Below are 21,468 nucleotides of genomic sequence, written 5' to 3'. Positions count from 1 at the left end.
TCGCTGGTAATGAGCCGTTCATAACTCGCCACTCGCAGCAAGTTGTCGTGGAGTTGCCCCCTCTCTTTCTAATGGAGGGTCTCTTTGCCACGCAGTACATAAATCTGGCCAGGCATAATGTTAAGTGCGTTTAGGCTATGTTTTGTTTTTATCTAGCCACAAAAATTAGTTACAGCAACGACAATGTCCTATAGTTGAGTCACTTGAAATGTCATCTGTCATTTGGCAACAGCTGCCAGGCAGTTTCCCCTCCTCTCCCCTGGCTTTGTCTGTGTCTGGGAGTTTTTATGATCGATAGAGGAGCGTCTCTATCGCTCATATATGGTTATGGCCTAATAGCTGCCTAATGGCAACAAAACTGGTCAACGACGGGCCAGCGTTTGGCCTTTTCCCATGTGCATCATTGGCCAATTATTATTATTGGCAACGCTAGTTTTATGGCTAACAGCACAAATTTTGTGGCCAGTAGTCGTCAAGTAGTTGGCCATAAAGCACCAAATGGGACATGAGCATTGGCATTTGAATTGAGCTTAGCAGCTGCTTGGCCAAAACGATCAACGAATTGACGGAACAATTTTTTATTTGTTCGCCAGTCAATCAAGTGTCCTCTTATTTCGTTGCTCCCCTCTCTGGCCTCCAGCTCGTTTTCATAGCTTTAATTTTTTAATTAATTGCTCGTCACGTTTCGCCAAGTTGATGAGCCGCATTCAACAGCGAAAATGAAATGGAACGCAGACAGCAAGTGTGGGTAAGAGCAGGGAACAGTAAGGGGGAAAGACAGAGTGGGGAGATAGAGAACTAACCACAAAGTCATGGGCCCCACTCCAAAGTCCACAGAATAATTGTCGCGCCATTGTTGCACGTTGCTTAAAATAATAATAATAATAATAATAAGAAGAAGAAGAAGTAGCATAAAAGTAGTTGCAGTAGTGCTGCTCTTTGTGGTGGTAATAAGTGGCAGTTGGTCTGCGGTTGCCTGTCGTCAACTTCGTCTCGTGCAAATGAAAACTCATAAAAACTTCAGACAGACAATCAACAGAAGAAAAGTGACTCCAGACGCGAGTAAAAGCCGCCCGATAACAATAAGACAAGACAACTGAGCAGAAGTGAGAACGAAGAACTGAAAGGACAGGAAAGGAAAGGCAAGGAAAGAAAAGGATGGGGGACATCAGGGCAGATTGCAATAATTGTCATCATCATCTTGTGGTCAGCAGGAGGTGCTGCCGTAGTAAGCCCAGTGGGCGGCTGTCCAAGTGGACAATCAAAGCTAAAGCAAACTATACTTAAAGCAAGTTAACCAGCGACATTTTTCAGATGCCAAGGCGAAGGCGAACAGCCATAGACACAAAAGGCTTAAAAGACAAGAGACGAGAACTGGGAACTGAGGACTGGGCACTACACACTGCAGACTGAACAAGCAACTAAACGGGCAATGGCTTGGACAGCAGAGAGGCGCAAAAAATCTGATCAAACATGGGTAAAAGTGCTCATTGCAGGCAAAGGCGTAGCTGAAAAGGGGAATGTGGTTGTTTAGATAGGAATTTCAAAGGAATGAAAAATATTTTATAGAAATTGCGACGCTATAACAGCTGTATAACAGATTTATAACAGATGTATGACAGTAGTATAACAGTTGATGATGCAAAAAACTCTTGTAATTAACAAAATTAAACACAAAGACTTTACTGCGGTATAACAGTTTTAAGTTTTAATGTTTAGAAGAGCTGCATGGTCACTGTATAACAGCTGCAAACACGTAAAATAGCATTAGAGAGATTTTAAGTTATAAATGTATAATAATGTCTAGTGATATAAAATTAAATTGTATTTCAGTAAATTAACTACTGTATAACAGTTGCATTTTAGCTGCAAAATACTCGATTATAATTGTAAAAGAGCTGTATAACATTGTGTTATAGCTCTTGAAATAAATTATTGTATTTAATCTATATATTTAATAGTTATCGACATACATAAGATAGATTCGAAGATATCTTATCCCTTTTCCAACAGTCAGTGACGCCCCTGTCACAGCCCAATGTCCCCTCTTTGAAACTACGCCCACAGTTTTTGCTGCTGATTTTCTTGTCCAGTTCTTGGCGGCGTGTTGTGGGCAATCAAAGCAATTGCAGGTCCCCGGGCTGCAAGTGTCCGTATAGGAAATCAAGCAGAAAAAAAGTGAAAAAGCAAAAGAAAATGAATAAGTAGAAAAACCGGCAAAAAATAATGAGCTGTAACCCTTTTGGTCTTGGACCTACGAGTAGAGCAGTCGTCGGTCTACGACTGAGAAATTAATTAAGGCAAAAGGGCTGCAAACTGAAACAGAGATTGCAAGTGAAGCAAGTTTAGTATAACAAGCAAGGCAACTGAAGCAAGTGAAGCAAGTGAGGCAAGTGATTCGAATGAGGTGTTGTCGGTTGGGTTGTTTGATTTCTGCACGACCTTCATGCAGAGTCTTGGTGTATAGATAATTATTTATATAAATGTGTGTATATTTTTCGTTCTTTCTCGTTCTCCTATCAATTTTGCCACAATAAATCTTAGCTCAATCTCAGCCACGCCTCCAGCTGCTACTCTAATTCTTATGCATGACAACACTGCTGAATGCTTTGTCCAAAAAGTTTGCTATTCCCCTCACTGTCTCTCTTTTACATTCACTCTGTTCTTCTTCTCATTCTCTGAAGATGGCCATCAGCATTTTAGCTATGGTTGCTTAATTTTTCATGCGTTGCGCTGCGTTGGGCGTCCAAGTTTTCATTAAAGTTTGATTAAAAATAAATTATTGGTTATTAAAAATGATTAGTTTTGCAAGACTGAGGCGCACTCAACTGAAGTAGCTAAAGAATCGCCCCAGAGAACTTTTACAAAGAAAACGGCAAAAAGAGAACAGAAACCAGAGAACAGGGCATAATGAAATTGTTAATGGGCTTTGCCACAGCCAGGCTAAGACAGACAAAACACTTGGCCAAGTGGGGCGGCAATTGATGTGACAATGTCGAGGACCCAAAAAGGGGGGAGGGGGCACCGATGATGGTCATTTGAAAGTCAATGAACGTTGAGTTGGAGGATAACAGCACTTGGAATATGTTAGCTGCCAACTTGACTAAAAATGTTCCCATTATAATGGCCATAACAGTTGATGTTAGCTCTACCTGAATACAGACATTAAGTTGGTAAAAAACAAGTTAATAAATAAGATTCCCTATGGTTATTTTAAATATTGTTAAGCCTTTAGGTAACTTTATATTTGTTTACCTGGTCTTAACTCATTTATTTGTTAGTTTCCGCTGGTAGTCGTCGGTCTTACGTGTTAGTTGGCTTTATGTCTTGGCATTTTTATGCCTAATACACGTACTTAGCTCGTCGACTCAGGGCCAAGCACATATGGGGTCTGTTTATTAGTAGTTGCCACACAGCCAGCCACTTGCCACTTCCCACTCGGTTGTATGCCGCCCACACATGCCACCAACTCGCCAGTCGCCCCCTTCCAATTGGTATCTCCTTCTCACTCGCTCTCTCTTTCAGACTTTAGCTAGTTTTCATGAGCATTTTTTTTATTATTATTTTTTACTGCTGCTTGTCATAATTTTTGTTTATTTTGTTTGCCCCAGCGCTTGTTGTGTGTGCTTCTTGAGAAAATACTGACGGTGTGGCCTATTCCCCATACACATTTGCACATTTATACAAATGTATTTGAGTTATTTCCCAGTATTTATTTTCATTTCCATACCACGCACAGCTGTCGCAGATCCTGTGTCATTCTTAAAGTTGCCTCCTTCTGTTTCTCCTCTACTTTAGCTTTTTCTTTTGCACCACATTTTATTGGCAATATTGTGTTTTCCTCTTATAAGTGGGCCTCTGTTTGTTTACTTACGAAACTGCCCTCTTGTATTACTTTTAAGATGTATTCAACAATAGCAGCTCTTTGTGCTGAATAGAAATGTAAACTTTATAATTTGTTTGCACCCCTCGTTTCACGCCTCCGCCGCCAATCTACAGTCGAATCCCGCATGCAAATTCCATTCAGCTTTGACACTTGAAAGGCCAACACACACACACATACCCACACACACACACACAAATTGATTAAACTGTCAAGTGACTTTATAACTGACAGCGCTGACATTTTGATTATTAATCATTGCCGATTGGCTGAGCGAAGTCAATGAGTGCAAGAGCGAGAGGGAGATGTCTATATAAGTTGATGAGGGCAGTTTAAAAACTAAATGTAAATAGACCTAAATGAACGACTTCACACTCAAGTAAAAAAAAATTGAAAATATGTCAAACTTAAGAAGCAAAAGAAAAAAATAAATAGAAATAAACACATAAATCTATGCTGTGTTAAAATATTAACCTCGTAGCGCTTACGGTTTTAGGGTGGGACGTTTAGGATCAGGCAGACAATCAGTCAGAATAAAGAGCTTTATAAATGAGTGACTAAAATGGAAAAATTTTAATAATAAACTGTAGCTCAAAAAGTATTAAGTAAAAAAATATTGAAAATATGTCAAACTTAAGAAGCAAAAGAAAAAAATAAATAGAAATAAACACATAAACCTATGCTGTGCTAAAATATTAACCTCGTAGCGCTTACGGTTTTGGGTTATGACGATTAGGATCAGGCAGACAATCAGTCAGAATAAAGAGCTTTATAGATGAGTGACTAAAATGGAAGAATACGCTAAAATAATATGCTAAATTTAAAAGTAATAATATTGTTCAATTACATTTATTAAACTTATTTTGCCATATGCTTTAAGCACACCTCTGGTGCGAGTATAACAGTATCTCAAGCACACATCAATGCGGGCAGACAGACGACAGATGCATAGAAAGGAGGCTTAACCCATTGACTGCAATGCGGCCCAGACAAGCTGCATAATAAACCTGAGTAGCTTGTAGATGGCAAACTGCAGATAAAGTGAAGAGTGAATAGTGCAGAGTGCAGAGGGGAAAGGAGTGTGACAGGAGTGTGAGTGTTGTAAGGTGTGGAATGAATAAGGGCACTCATGAGTGTTTGATCCAATTGCCTTTACCTGACAAGTTGTCAGGCTTGTCATTAGCTAGCGTTATAATTAAATTTTCATTTATTGCGACAGGGAAAGTTTTCTCAGCCAGAGCTTAAAAGAAAGCTTACAATTTGTGTGTCTGTGTGTTATATATCTCTGACTCCCTCCCCCTTTCCATCTTCCATCTCTATCTTAATAAGTTTTACGCAAATGAGCTAAAAAGTTGTCAGACAAAAGTATCGACAAGTAAAGAGCAAAAAACACCTGTTGCTCTGGGCAAGAAGTGGGAGAAAGAGAGATAGATAGAGAGAATTGGCACACTCGTAAGATAGTTGAGTTACTGAGTTACTTTTATGGCAGTTTTGCGCTTTGAACTTTTGGCTCTCAATTGTGTTAAGTGCGTTTTGATGGCCAATGAAAAGGTAGATAGATAAGTTCCGAGTCCGGAATGGGGTTCAACTTGAAATTGTTGAACAACACAGACAAAAGACAATAGAGTTCAAGATAGTGAAGTTTTCGAAACTGCAAGTTCAATGGAGAGTAAAATGTGGCTTACATTGAGGTTAGGTCAAAGGGTTAAAGTTGGCAAAAATATGATGTTATTAAATGGAATGGGAAGAGTTTATTCCAGCGTTTAAACCAAGCTTTTAAAACAAATTGGCCAATCATTAGAATTTTGTTCCGTTGTTGTGCTAAGAGAACCGGAAGAAAAGAGGAAAAAAGAAGTGAAAAAGTAACAACAAGTGAATACTACAAACGTGTGAATGCATTCAGTGGGTATTCACTCTGTTGTTCACTCTGGAAAATGGCAACAAAACAATGCCAACAACAAGAAAAGTCACTTCAAATGCTAATTACATGCTACAAGAAGTGCAAAAAGGCAAAAGGAAATCCTGGAAAAGCGGAGTCAGTGCAATTCATGAATCCAAGTGACGTAATGAGATTGCAACTGCCTTCGAGGCAACCAAAACATAGCTAAAAACAATCAAAGGGCAGCCTAAGAGCAAGGGAGACAGCAGACCATTTAATGGTGTAAAAAATGCCAAAGAAACGAACAACCCCAAAAGCCAAAACCAAAAACCAAAAACAAAACCAAATCCAAAGCTGCAGCCCGTTAACTTTAACATGCCGTTGGTTTTGGCGAACGCAGCTTTTGGATTTTCTGCACATCAGAACAAAAGCTGCTTACCACTTGGGAAGAGAGGGAGTGTAAGAGAGTAGGAAAGTGGGAGAGTGCCAGGCTGATTGACTTGAGTGAGAGCGGATGGCGAGAAAGCAACAGCCATCATTGGCCTTATTGTAAGTGTGCGTGTGTGTGCACCAGTGTTGTCAATTTAGCTTTTTCCGGTTACATTTAGCCTTTTTCAAACTACTTTGGTTGCATAAAACATTTGTCTATTTATTAAATATTATCAACTCTGAACAGTCTACCTAACGATGTACATACATTAACTTTCAAGAAAATGCAAAAAACTAATAATAAATATAATAATAAATTTAAGAATATTAAAAATGAACAACAAACTGTTTTATATTAAAAATCCCAAATTAGATCGAATATCCCCGATCGGAGAATCTATCGTAAAATAGAAATTTTAAAAGTGATGTAATCCCTGCGAAATTAATGACATTTAAGCACATTTTCATTTCCACACATGAACAAGTAACAAAGAAATGTGACAAATAATAATGAAAAAGGTAGTACAATTATACATATAGTTTCCGAGAAAAAAAACAATTTGAACCAAATTATTTTCTTTATTTTTTCAATTATTTCAGTATTATGTTTTTTTTCTGGATATTTTTCTGTGCGGTCCCGTGGCTGGGTTCGAACCCTGCCATGTTTAAATATCTGTAACTAACCTGTTCTCTTAAAATATTGAATTTGCACTGAAAATGCTTTAAGAAAATATAAATAAAAAAAATGTTTCTATTTCTGTAGCATCACTAGTGTGGGTTCGAACCCTGCCATGTTTAAATATCTATAACTTACCTGTTCTGTTAAAATATTGAATTTACACTGAAACTGCTTTAAGTAGCATGTAGCGTGCTCAAAATATTTTTAAAACGTATCAACAAAAAATAATAAAATGTTTCTATTTCTTTGGCATCACTAGTGTGCACATCACGCGTTAGTTGCACATTTTGCCAGCCCTTTTTTGGTTACATTGTTTTCAGTTTTTGCAGCATTGTCTTGTTCTTGTAAGCGGGGAGATCTATTTCTTACCGCTCTCAACAGCAACAGCAGCGCCACCTGGCGGCACAACGCGCATAAAAGTCATCAATATTGCTTATATGCAACAGTGCTTTTTGCTGTTCTCACTTACCCTGTCTCTCTCTCCCTCTCGCTATCTCTCTATGTGCCCCTTGCCAATCGCTTGTTGTTTGGCAGTTATTGTAACTGCTTTACTTCTCTGCTGCTCTACCTCTCTCTCCCTCTCTTTCTCTCTCACTCTTTCGCCTACTCTTCTTTCCGCCTCTCTCTACACAAATTGCGTTTTGTTCTGCCGCTGACGCTGCTTCCGCTTGTACTGTTTTTATTGTTGCTATGTGTGTTGATTTATGGGCGCTGCATGTGTGGGCGTATGTATGAATGTGGGCGTGTGTGGGCCCTAAGGGCGAGAGCGCCTGCAGCTGAAGTTGTCCTCAACGCAGTCGACGTCGACGCGTCTTCACCAACTTCCCTGGAGAAGACATTGAGTGCAGTGGCTTCATGGCAGCGACAGAGGCAGCGGCAGAGGCAGCGACAGAGGCAGCGACAGAGGCAGTGACTGCGTCTTGTTGCGCATACAAATTGGTTTTAGTTATTAATGGTGTGTATAATTAAGCGGGCTGCTTTTGTTGCCAACTTTGTCTGCAGTTTGTTAGAATGTTTCTTAATAATTTGTGTGCGCATCGTTCAAGACAAAAACATTGAAAGCAGCAGAGAGAAGGGAAAGGCAGAAATGGAATGCAATAATCTATCTACAAAGGGCGAAAACTTACTTCAATTAAACAAGAGGGGAGCAACTAAAGTTACTCAAATCATTTTAGAACTCGGTTGAAATTACAAATTAGCAGAATACAATCAAAGTAATTTGAATAAAATTTCAGTAAATTTATTTTTGTTGTTTCTCCAGCAACTTAAATACTTTGTCTGATCCTTTCTGAACTTCTTCAACTCAATCTCATTCAGTATTAAATTGGTAAACTGGAGTCCTTTGCACGCTTCATTAAAACGTTGACTTATTTTATGGCTTTGACGAGGTTGATTAACTTTAGTCAATACACAAGGCAAATCCAATCGGCGGAGATTGGGTTATAAGAGCCTTGGGGCAACCCAAACATATACAAAATCAAGTCAAGTCATCAACTGTTCGCTGTTCTGACCCCTTCAATTAAAAAAGTGTCAGAAACATGGCCAAAACCGAGAAACCGTAACCCAAACCTAAACCTAAATTCGTGTTTGTCTACCAATCAGACGAACAAATAGCCGAAAAATGAAGCACTTGGCTCACCGACTTAACAAATTGGTGCGGCACTTGGCAATTGAAACCGAAACCTTTTCATTCTTCCTTCTTGTTCTCATTACGAATGCAGAGCGTGAAAAGAACGAAAAACCGCAGAGGAAAAATCGACAGAGAAAAATGCGATATTCGCTTTTCTTTATTTTCGTGTTTGTTTCGTTTTTTGGGGTTTATGTTTTTGGCGCCTTCATAAACTTTGATTTCCCTTCGATTTTGCACTTAAGCAAAAATGCTAAAAATAGCAAATGACAAGAAAATATCAAATAAAGTTAAAGGCTAAGCAAATGTTGCCTTTACAACTTTTAATTGAATGTATACAATCGCATTCATATTCAACTAAGTGTTAGAGGAAAATGAAAGGTGAGGAGCATGTGAAAATATTCATAAATTTTGTATAGATTTTCCGGGTGTGCTGGAAAAACTTTGTCAGCACTTTGGGGGAATGCCTAAGAAAAAAGTACACCACAACTTTTCTAATTTATTTTCCATACATTGTGCATGTGTGCGCATATTTTGTGTTAATACATATTATATAATACTTACTTTGTATTTTTCTTTTCTCCAAATTTGAGTCTTTTGTTCTAAGCAACTCAACAAACCGACGACAACAGCAACAAACTGAGCTAAATGTAAGCAAAACTCTGGCCAGGCTAACTCGGAGAAAAGTTTGCCCCCAGTTGAGTCCCCACAAGAGACAAAGAGAGCGAAAAGAGTGAGCGGGACACAGAGTGAGAGTTAAGAGTTTCATCAATTCCCCAGTTGTCAGTTTCCAAGTTTACCAGTTTTCCCACTTGGTTTGAGTTTGGCTCTCTCTTGGGCCTTGACGCCGCTGGTGTTGACTGCTGAGTACTCTCCTCATCCCTCTGCTCTCTCACCCCCTCTCCATCAAAGTGCTGTTTGTAACGTTTTTTGTTAGTCGTTGGTGTTTGTGTTGCATAGTTTTAGGCGTCATAAGATTGCATTTTATAGGACCTAAACACACTGTAAATAAACCAAACTTTGTCTTTGACAGATGCCATTCATTTCAATTAGATTTATCACAACTCTCCTTACCTAACCAAATTCCGGTCTAAACTCCCAACTCTTCTGCAGCATAATCAAGAAATGCAGCTCAAGGACATCTTATGACAATTTCCCTCATTTAGCATTTACAACATTTACCTGGCCAGTTAACCTGCTCTCCTTTCCCCTCACTCTTCCCCTGCATTCCTCCCCTGCTACTCTCCATTAAATGAAATTTCCTGCAATGAACATTTTTAGTACTTTTACAAGGCAGCTCGTAACCTCAGAACTTGCAGGTACTCCGTGTTGCTGGATAATTGAGTTTAGACCGCGCAGCACGCGACCCACAAATGGGACATTTAAGGACAACCAGCACGAAAGTGAAAGAGAGAGAGAGAGAGATAGGGAGAGGGAGAAAAAGACCGGTTTAATGGCTTACACACAAAAACCGCAGGGACGCATTCAAGAGGTTTAGGAAAAAAGGATTAGTTTTTGGAGAATGCGAAATGGAAAATTAAAACAAAAAAAGGATTTCTTTCTTGATTGCTATAGCAAAATAGAATTACACATGTTCTATGATTTATGGCAATTTCCCCATTTCTATTTGATAACTCTCAATTTCGCCAGGGATTCTCTGATTTATAACTCCCTCACATACCCGAAAAAGGTAAAATAAAAACATTTCTAACCTTAACCTAACCACAAGCACGTAACATATACTTCTATAGAAAAAGAATTCCATTTTCATTTACAATTTTCAAACGAAAATGCCAAAACGCGCAATTTCATAAATTTTAATCCTTTTTTATTGCCAAGGAATGAATACAACAACCGTAGCAAGCTGGGATAGATGGCTAGAGGGAGAAGAGAATATAGCTAAGGAAAAGAGAGGGAAGAAGATTGCATGGCGACAGTCAAAAGGTGCGCGGAAAATAGAAAATGGAAAGTGAAATACACGAAACTCATTTCCGTCGCACGCTTGGATGTCTTGCTGTTGTCTAGAAAGAAGCAAAAATAACAACTACGCAATGCTGGCCCCAGTTAGTCGACTTGGAAATACCCTATATATGAAAATACACGAGTACATATATAATAAAATATATTTGTAATGATCAGTAGTTAATGAGGATGTAAATAAATAATAATGATATAGAGGTAAAAAGGCACCTTTATCATTAAGAATTAAACATGTGGCAGTAATAAGAATTCAGATAACTGAGTAATAATAATTTTAAAAAATCCATTAACATATATCAATTATTTTATAACATTTTTGTAATCCAGAAAATCATAGTTAATTTTTTTTACAATTTCATAATACAATAAATACAATAAAATGCTTAATTAAAATAAAAATTGAGTTGACATACCAAAAAAGCAATTTTACCGTATAAAGAGTTTTCTGTAATATAAGTTCAACATTTTCCTTTACTCTGTTCTACAATTGATATTCCCTTACTATCTTCTCCGAGAGAAGCGCAAAACAAGTTGTGTTTAACCCTTGGCAAGTAATATGAAACTAACCGACGGACATGAGGGCTAAACGGTGGACGGGGGAGGTGGGGTCGACAATTGTATAAGCAGGAGTACAATATGAAAAGCTAAAAGTGCTCAGTGCAGCACTAATTACTTTGGCACCTCGCATTATGAGTGTGGATGTGAGTGGGAAGAGGAAAGAGGAACGGGGATAGGACATGGAGAGGACATAGAGAACGGCACACTTAATGTCAAGCATACGCCATGTTGAATGCCTGCGGTTAGTTGGGAATCCCCTTTTCTCTCTCTCTCTCTCTCGCTCATACTCGTTCTCTCACTCTTTTTTCTCTCTTTCGCGCTCGCTCTGCTCTCGGGGTGTCACATAATTTAAATAGCAAGTTGGAAATGGTTTTTGGGGTCGACATTTAAATATGCACCCGACTCTCGAAAAGGAAAAACAAATGAAAATTGCGATGAAAATGGCGGGAATGCGTGTGAGAGTTATGTACGCTCAGCCAGGACATGGACAGCTCAGGACAGGATGGGTTGGCATAGGACAGGATGTGAGAAGAAACCCCGCGGATGCGTCAACTCGCATCGTGTCCTGTCACGCGTAATTTATGCATGTCTAAGCAGTCGTTCTGCCATTGAATCTGACTCTGTATTTGGTATGTGGGTGTGTGTATGTGTGTGTGTGTATGTGTGGAATGTGCATTTTGAAATGCCATGTACAGGATTCAAAATGCTAAAGTTGGAATGAAGTGAACAACTGCACAGGGATAGCAATTGACTAAATGAATATACCATGAATAGCACTCATGAATGTCATGAAATAGTCCAGATATAACACCAGAGATATTATAAATGTTGGTGAACATTAAACATGATTGATTTAAGAAATTCTGATTTTTTTTTTGCATAAAGAAAGCTTAATTGCAATGACTTAAAAAATATTATAAAATTTAACAAAGTGAACAAATCGAAATAGAGATCGAAGACATATAGACAGTTGACATACTTTTCTAAGTTATTTGTTATCAATTCTTTTACTCAAATGCATATTGCTAAATACTTGATTGTTAATAATCAAAGTTTTCTCGAATAATTTATAGTTTAAAAAGTCGATAGGCTCTTATTAAATTAAATGAAATATATATTAAATTACTTGCTGATAATGATTGATTTAAGTTAGCAATGAAAAATGCGAAGAAATTAAGCTTTAGTTAGGTTGAAAAAGATATAACAGATGTTTGTATTAAAAGTCAAAAAATGCTAAATACATTCTGAGTATTTTTCCTCTTTATTTTCCTTTTGCTAAAATATGAAAAATATTTAAAGCTTATAGAGATTACGTCCAAATATCATCATCATCTGTTAAGATCGCATCTAGAATCGCAAATTCCCATTAATAATTTCAGACTTTTAATTGTGCCACTTCTTGTGGCGTTGTCAATTCTAAAAAGCACTTTAGCCAATCAAAAGTTCAACAAACTGTTGCACAAGTGGCAAAATAACAACAACAACTGTTGGAAAAAAAAGCGAAAAATTGCGACACGCGACATTAAAAACGTGGCAGGCAATAAAAATTGAGGTCAACAGCAGCAACAACAACAACGACAACAACGACAACAGAGAAGGCAGCTAATGAATAACAAAGGCAGAAACTACAACAACTGTAAGAGGGGGAAGCAGAGGAAGTGTGGAGCAGAAAGAGGGGGTTAAAAAGTGAGGCGAGTTTTATCAAGATGCGCAATTAAATATGGAAATGCGCAGAAATGGAAATGGTGGCAACAATGCGGCATGTTGCACGTTTAAAAAGCAACAACAACAACAACAGCAACACGAAATCTGCACACGCGACAAGTGTCATTAGCGTTGACTCTCCCCACACCTCCACTGACATCTTCTACTCCTCACTTGACACAACAAAATACAACAACAGTGAAAAAACTTTAAAACAATTAAATGTCATTTTGTGGCACATTTTATTTAGTAAAAGAGGGTCGCTCGGTGCGGCCTGCGGGCGTGGCAGTTGGAATGTGTTGCAAGTAGGGATGTGGCAAGGGGCAGGCGAGGCGAGGCGAGGTTGTGGCAATGCTGTTGATGTTGTTGTGTATTTAAGTTAAGTGTTGTTGTCAACGCATTTGCGATTATTTGCTGCAAATATTTGAAAATTAAACACAAGCCCACGAGACATCAATGATGAGGGTGGGGCAGGGGTGGAGGCACAGACATGCCTAAAATTTGTTGAGAATTTATATTACGTGTCGACAGCAACAACAACAAGAACAAGAACAACAATAACAAGAACAACAATGACAACAAGAGAGACAACAGCTGCTGCTGGCAAGGTTAGAACTGAGGGCAGGCACAGACAATGCAAACAATTTCAATTTGCATGTAGAAACAAGGACACAAATACACTCACACACACACACACACACACACACACACACACACACACACACACACACACGCACACAGCTGGAAAATTGGTTGCCAAAGTTCAAAATGCAACTATGCGGGGTCCTGTCCCTGTCAACTGTAAGGTAGTGGCAGCTGGAGGGGATCTGGGGGATTAGAGGAAGGGCATTAAGTGGCGGTTAGCAACATTTGTGGTTGTACTTGGGGAAACATATGGAACTGCTGAAAGAACGTGTCGTCAGCGCGTTGTCGATAAAGACTAAGGCCAAAAGAACATGTAACCACGTTAATACTTACCATACGTAAATAGGTACGTACTATATGTAAGACTGAGAGTGTTTATACAGAAACACGAACACGTTTCCACATTTCCATAGTCTACCTATCGGAGGTGTGGAACAATGCTGTGAAATGCACCAGAAATATAAGACAAACCCATTTGAAGTCAATTTCAACGTAATCGATTTGTTGTCGAACAACTGATTTTAACCTGCACGTTGTAATCGAATAGTTGCTTAAGTGATTGACAAGTGTGATATATTTTCATTATTTAACGAATAAATATCACAATGTTATAATACACTGCTGAAAAAATGTATACACCTTTAACCAATTAAACTAGTAATTTAATATTGAATAAAGTAAATTTTCGGATAATAAATCAACTATAGCTTTTAAGGTTGTGTGTAAAGGTCTACATTTAAATTACGCAGTAATTTGAGTTAAGATAAGTTTAGTTAGGATTATTTATTTGATAAAATAATTTTTTAGATTCAATTACACAAGTTTATCTAAGAATATTTTAGTTTGCTAAAACATGTACTGCAATATATATCGATTACAAACGATTATTGAAAACTTTCAATAATTTCACTGTTGTTGGAAATGTTTTATTATTAACTTGAACTAACGAGCTGTCAGTTTTCCCTTCTGTGTACGTAAGAAACTATGGAATTCAAAGACCCTTCTCATGCAGCAGTTGTTCAAATAGCGAGATTCCTTAACCCATAACCGAAGCTTAATCCCCCTATAGTCCACCCTCTTTCAGCTTCCTCGTCGTTCATCAGCCAACCCATTTTAATCTGTTTGACAATATTCAGCAGCTGCCCCGTTTCACTTGCATAGTGAAAAGACAATCCCCAGACCTGACAGTTCACCTGCTGCTCACCTGCTCACCTGCTCACCTGGCGCATATCCTGTCCTATCCTTTAACGAGTATACAAAGTGTGCTACCATATCCACATCTCCACATATGTAACCATATCTATATCTATGTATGTTAGCGTCAAGTCTGTTGCACACACCTGATGAAACTGTCAACTGTCATTTAAATTTAATCGCATGTTGTTTCTCTCGCTTTGCAGTTGTCGCCGCGATTATTGTCACCAGTTGTAAACCCCTTTCCTTATCTCCGCCCCTGAAGATTTTAATTACTGCACCACAAGACAACAAAAGTCAACCCAGTTTCCCTCTGTCCTCCTCCACCTCCTTGCCGACCCATTTCTGTTGTCATTCGCTTATCGCTTGGCTGTATAAAAATAATAATATAGAGAGACACTCATTGAGTTGCTCTCTGTTCTGTCGCTGTCGCTGTCTCTGTCTCTTTCTCTATCTCTGCTTCTGTTCCTCTTGCTGTTTGCTTGGCAACTCTGCTCCATTTAGATAAGTGACACATAAATTAAGCAATTTTCCTTTTATTTTACTTGCTGTTTTTGCCCCCTTACTCTTCACAAGTATCTTTATGTCTCTCCAACATAATAGAATAATTATAAAACAATTGTCAGGCTGCTTATGTTGCTTTTAGCTCCCTTTGCTTTTCGTTCATTCTTTCTACAGTTTTTCTTTTCTCCATTTCATCCACTTTTCCGTTGAAAAACTGTTGAAAGTAGTTATGATCGTTGGTTTATTAGCCCCGTTCACACATATTTGTTTTAATAACGAGCACTCGTATTCCCATCACTCTCCATTAACTTTATTTGCCGCATTGTGTTTTATCATTTGTGGAACGCATTTCGAGTGTTAGATAAACATTTTGACAGCACTGTCATAAAGTTGCTTTCCGATACGATTATCGTACCAAAGGCAGGCCAGAAATTGGCTTATTTCGGGTTAAGGAAGAGTTCAAGAACTGCGGGCTACGCTCAATTATAGCTTAATTCAAGCTGATAAATAAGCTAAAGTCATTTAAAGCTCAATGAACTTGATGATATTCTGTTTTCGTGCTTAATTACGCTTTATGTTGATTTAACAGAGAACTTTTAAAGCCTGAATGAAAGTTTGACTAGAATTTTTCTTATTTTTCTTCAATCCTATTATCGAGGAATTTCATATGAGCTTTAAAAGCTCGTTTTTATGTGATTTTGTCCTTAAATTCTTTTCTACTGTATTTCATGCATGACTTTAATTCTCTAATCTTTTTATTATTCCTTTCTCCTTGATTTATTTTGTAGCTACTAAATATTTTCTGCATTTAAGAATGCTTTTAAAAACTAAATTAAGAGTAAACTTTTATATAAAAATTAAAGTAGAAATAATCCACTCAAAGAACAGCTAGGTTTTACTCGCCTCTCCTTTCTGTTATTTTACTCTTTGTAACTATTGCATAAATTCAATTTAATAGCTTCATGAATAAGAAACAGCTTTGAAATCATCACTTTTAACTGTAAGCTCTCTTCTTGACTGCAATCTATCAGGTTTTTTTGTCAGTTTGCTATTGCACTTGGACGGTTTTTGTCTGCAGAGAGAATCTTAAGTGATTTTGGGTGCTGCCACCTGTTAATTGTAGACAGACAAAGCTGCCTTTTGATTGACAATCAGCAACTGACACCTCATTTCAAGCACCACGTCAAAGTCGAGTTTTAGCATTTAGTGCCAAGTCTCATGAAGTCAGCAGAAGTAGTCAGTAGTAGAAGAAGCAGAAGAAGAAGGCGCTGCCTTTGTTCACTTTTGTCGCCCTGTAATTTCACTCGCAAAAGCACTTCTCATCTGGCCAAAGAGAGATAGCTGCAGTTGTACTTGAGGTATTTGGCCAACAGATTAACACCTTTTGAAGTGGTTGTCTCAACACGAAACTTGTTCCTGGCCACAAGCACTACAACAGACTGAAAGAACCACAGCTGCCTCTGTTGAAGAGATGCTGTTTTTACTGGGCAAAACAAAAAAAAAACCTTTTTCTTTTCAATTTTTCATTTACTTTTATTTTTTCTTTTTTGGTTTGCTTTATAATCAAATGCAATGGCATGACTAAAAATGGAATTTTGCTGTCTGCACTTCATCAACATGCGGGGCCCCAAATGACTCAAAGACAGACGGACAGACGGACGGACAGACGGACGGGCAGACGGAGAGACAGAAAAGTCAACGCAACATCCCGACGGTTGGAACCCAACCCGTTCCCAACACGCATTCCTCATGCCATACAAAACAATTGACATGCATTGTTGTTGTTGTTGCTGTTGTTGTTGTAGTTGTTGTTGTTGTAGCTGCTCTTGTTGTTGTTGCAGTGACAGCACTGAATTGTCACAGCAGCAACAAGCGCGTACCCTCCCCTCCCCACCCCTCCCTCTTTCCACTCTCCTGTCAACGTTGCCTGACTACAAAATGCAATTTTCCAAAATGGCCAACAAAGGCTGACACTCCAAACGGGTTTTCTGCTTTGAAAGGACCTCGCCAGAACTGGAGCTGGATCTGGAACTGGTTCCTCGTCCATCGTCAACAGCAAATTGTCTGCTCTTCATTTATCAATAGCATCCAATTCCTTCCCCTTGTCTTCATTCCACCACATTTTAGTTGCCTGATCTGTGATCCGCTTGGCAAAAGACTTGGGCCGGTTTCCTTTCAATATCATTTCATTTCACTTCAGACTGTTACGCTGTCTATCTCTCTATCTTTCTCTCTCACTCTATTTATATCCATCTCTGTCTGTCGTTCTTTCTTTCTGTCTGTTATCATTGCTGTCTTTTGCTCTTCTGCCGCAAAATTAAGATCAATATCGAGACTCAAATCGGGCAGTAGCTGTTCCATCGGCAGGTGGCATTGCCTCTCTTTATCTCTATCTCTTGCTCTCACACATCAGCTCTCTCTTTCTTTGCCGCTTTTTCTCTGTGCAACTCTGATTTATTTTCAGTTTCCAGTGGCGGAAATCGCTTAATACGTGGGACGTTAAACGTGGAACCCATTCGCTTTTAGCTTTTCAATTCAATTGGCGCGCTTTGATGTCCAATTCCCCTGCTGCCCCCTCCACACTATTAGCCATTTAAGCGGCATTCCTAACGCTGGCCTGCAACCTCTCTACCCCACTGTACTCCTCTCTCCATCACTCTGAGGTTATTTATTGTATTCGTTTATCTGCATTTTCCAGGCGCTTATAAATTTCGATTCGCTTAATTTGCTAAAGAACTGCAGCTCAGCTGGCTTTAATGGCCAGGAATTATATTTCCAGCTATTCTTTAAGCAGCTGCAACAAACTGAGGCAATCAGTGGCGCCATCTGTTGGCGGTTTGCTTATAGCATGAGCGTATAACTAGATTTGATTTAAAAATGTATTTCTATTAAATAAGTCAACCATAGTTAAACATGGCTAATTATTTGGGCAATAAATGAAGATATTTAAAAGCGAACCATGTGCAAATTAATTGAAATTATTTACAAGTCAATCGGGCGTTAATAATTTATGGCAAGCGCCTCGGAAAAGCGTGACGAGAGTTTCGAGAGTTTCAAGTGAAAACTGAATTAGCATGTCATAAAATAAATAAAGGGGGTCGATGTGCAACAGCTAATCGATAATTTATGAGCGGATATAATGCTAAACCAAAGCAAGCAGACATGGCGAGAGAGACAGAGTGAGAAAGAGTGGGGGGTAAAACCTGTAACATGTTTATAAATAGCGCTAATGAGCAGAGCAAACGACCAACTTCAACTTCGGTTTCAACTTCGTCTCTGACTTCAACTTCTTGTGGCACGTCCGTCACTCACTTCGATGTGTGTCGGTGTCAACAACATTGGCTGCCAAAGGTGAATAGTGAGAGGGGTGCGAGGGGAATCAGAGGGTGTATAAAGGGAGATGGGGGTGGGGGGGTTTGTAGTTGATTGTAAATTGTTTAAACAAGCGTCGGCACATTCGACTTTGAACTACGAGTGCGAGGAGACAGACGACTCCGACTTTGTTCCTCCTCTGTTGCTGTTTAAGCAACAATCATTGTGTAAATATTTACCCAAAAGGTAAAAGTAAATTTAAGCATTGTTTATCTTCACCTCTCACTCTATCACTATCCCTTTCCTTGCTCTCTAGCCCGCTCACTCACTCACTCACTAGCATGGTGAGCATTAACCGAATATTTGCCTCAAATATTTGTGTTGCATTTGTGCTTGATGCAGACATCAAATGTCGAATATTAATACATGTCCCGAGTTGCAAATACAACTTGCAACATGCCACTTGAACAACTCTATTTACGTTGTAGCCATTTGGTTTTGCATTCGGCCTTAGGTAGTCTGCCACATTTTGTGGATTACTCGTATCTAAATGTATTTCAAGCTAACAAGCAAAAGTGACTTTAAGTTTGCATAAGTTAACATAAGTGGAGATATTTGCGGATAAAAGTCATCAAGTCTCGTATCTCAATATCTTGTATTCCTTGAATATTCAAACTTCACTATGAAACAATTATTTAACTTATATGCAATAGATCCTTGATCGTCAATTAAATAAATTTTATACCAGTAAAGCCTGAAACTCTAACTTATTTATATTTTCTGTTCAAATATACTTAAGGTATATTTATTTTCTTTTACTTCTGTCTTCTTTCATAGAAAGACGGATTATTTTCTACCTTTTTAAATTTAAATTTAAATCAAACCATTATTTTCTCTGTTCTATTCACATATCTGATGATTATTTTTTATCCCAAAGATCTTGAACCCTTCAATTTTTTAGCTATGTATATGCTATTGATCTTAGTTCATTTTGTAGTCTTTAGGAGTTTTATCTAATTTTCTTTGAGATGCTTAATTAATATTTCTTTTCTCCCTTTATTATTCTAATAAATCGTGTTATTCTTTTCATACTTTACAAACTATTTATCTTTTATAGTCTCTCACAATCTCTTTTATTTACAGCCTTGCTAATAACACTTTCTCTCTCTTTTCTCTTTACAGGTGACATACTCTCTGGTGTTTGCTTTGTGGGTCAGCTGGATACTCATTCTCTTGGCGCTTTTCTCATTTTGCCGCTCTGCATTTATCTCTCGATTGGCGCTCTCTTTCTGCTCGCCGGCTTTATCTCGCTCTTTCGCATACGCACCGTGATGAAGACGGATGGAAAGCGAACGGATAAATTGGAGCGTCTCATGCTGCGCATTGGATTCTTCTCGGGTCTCTTTATACTTCCCGCTCTGGGTCTGCTTGGTTGCCTGTTCTACGAGTATTACAACTTTGATGAATGGATGATTCAATGGCATCGTGACATTTGTAAACCATTCTCAATTCCCTGTCCGGCTGCCAGACCGCCTGGCACTGCCGAGGCGCGTCCCATATTCCAGATCTATATGGTCAAGTATCTGTGCTCCATGCTCGTGGGCGTAACGTCCAGTGTGTGGCTGTACTCCAGCAAGACCATGGTCAGCTGGCGCAACTTTGTGGAGCGATTGCAGGGCAAGGAACCACGTACCCGGCCCCAGGCGTATGTCTAGTATGAGACGGCGGCGGTGGCGGCTGAGGCGGCGGCTAACGAGAGTTACTTGGCGTTCAGCACGTAGAGTCTTACCAGTCAGTCCTCCCCCTCTAACCAAGTCGATGTCCACCCCGCGCCAAGAAGCAGTCAACAAACCTCATACAACTTTGTATAAAGTTCATCTCTCTCGCTTTCCCCTGCCTGTCTCTTCTCTTTCTCTGCGTTTCGTAATCACGCGCCTGCCTCCCTTCACAAGCGAAATCAAAAACTATTGTTTAATATTTAGTTATACGAAAGCTAGAGCCTGGCTTTCTTGTTGAACCAAAACTATTTGCATAAGTTGATAAAAAATATATTAGATTGTAAGTTGAAGCATAGTTTATCCTAGTATTTTAAAGCATTCTAGTTGTTATTGACACCATCTATCACCTATCATTGAAACATTTTAGTTTTCGTAAATCGTATACGAATTTTAATCAAAGTTCTTATCTTTTCTTTTAATTGACGGCGCATTAAATTTGCATTTATGTAGAATTTTTGCAGAATTTAATATGATTTGTGAAAGCTTTAAATGTGCCCTAGCAATTAATGAAACGTACTTATAAATTTACATGTTTAACGCATATAACTTTAGAAAGTAAATACAGCTTCTGAGATTCCGTAGAAGTCATTAAAAATTGGCCACATTCAAATTTCACATTGAATTATTTAATCCAAAGTCAAATTGCACTACAGAAATATGTTAAGAAAATATGCGAAACTAAATGTAAAATACAATACTTAACGAAACGTAATGATAAACAATATATAAACGATCTAACTATTTAAATGTATGAAAAGAAACTACTATAAAAATGATAAATGTATTATGTAGCAATAAATGTCCTCCATGTGCTAAACTTAAAGCGTTTAATGTAGAGCTATAATTATAATTATTGTATATTTATTATGTATGTATTTGTTAAACGAATTCAGTTTTAAAGCCAAACGCGTTTTTATTACATTTTTAATGACGTTGTAGTCATAACACTTAAGAACTCACACTTCCCTCCCTCAACATCTGCCCTATCCATTGTGAAAAATTGCATAACCAATTAATTAAGTCAGACCTTAAATTAAGCAACAAAAACTGCCATTTTAAACATTTGTTGACACGTTTAATTGTTTTGCAATTTCTATTTTCAACAATAATTATAACTGTGTGTTTTTTTTTAATCTTTTTTGGAAATTCGTGTCCAAAGTTTAAATATAGCATTTAAGTGAATAATTGAAGCGTAAGAAATGTAGTGCATATGAAATTCATTTCGATTGCAATTTTAATTACAATTCGATTAGAATCGCTGTAAAATAGAACTCAATACGTATGAACATTTAGCGA

At 38.3% G+C, this 21,468-nt stretch overlaps 1 protein-coding gene and 1 long non-coding RNA gene across 2 annotated transcripts in view; one reads left to right on the top strand and one right to left on the bottom strand.

Annotated features, from left to right (window-relative positions):
* The window catches only part of LOC117789283 (frizzled), a 109,290-nt gene extending 88,222 nt beyond the window's left edge, over window positions 1-21,068 (top strand). The window contains exon 5 of the mRNA XM_034628405.1: window positions 19,577-21,068. Coding sequence (XP_034484296.1) covers window positions 19,577-20,109 — 533 coding nt within the window. The 3' untranslated portion in view covers window positions 20,110-21,068. The remainder of the gene's footprint in view (window positions 1-19,576) is intronic.
* Window positions 1,941-3,560, bottom strand: LOC117789286. Its single transcript, XR_004617851.1, has 2 exons — window positions 3,356-3,560; window positions 1,941-2,141 (listed from the first exon to the last, which is right to left on the bottom strand). It is a non-coding gene; the product is annotated as an uncharacterized LOC117789286 (long non-coding RNA).
* Window positions 21,069-21,468: the final 400 nt, after the last annotated feature.

Source organism: Drosophila innubila (assembly GCF_004354385.1).
Source record: "Drosophila innubila isolate TH190305 chromosome 3L unlocalized genomic scaffold, UK_Dinn_1.0 0_D_3L, whole genome shotgun sequence".
NCBI classification, from domain to species: Eukaryota; Metazoa; Arthropoda; class Insecta; order Diptera; family Drosophilidae; genus Drosophila; species Drosophila innubila.
This window is presented reverse-complemented; position numbering and strand designations above follow the sequence as displayed.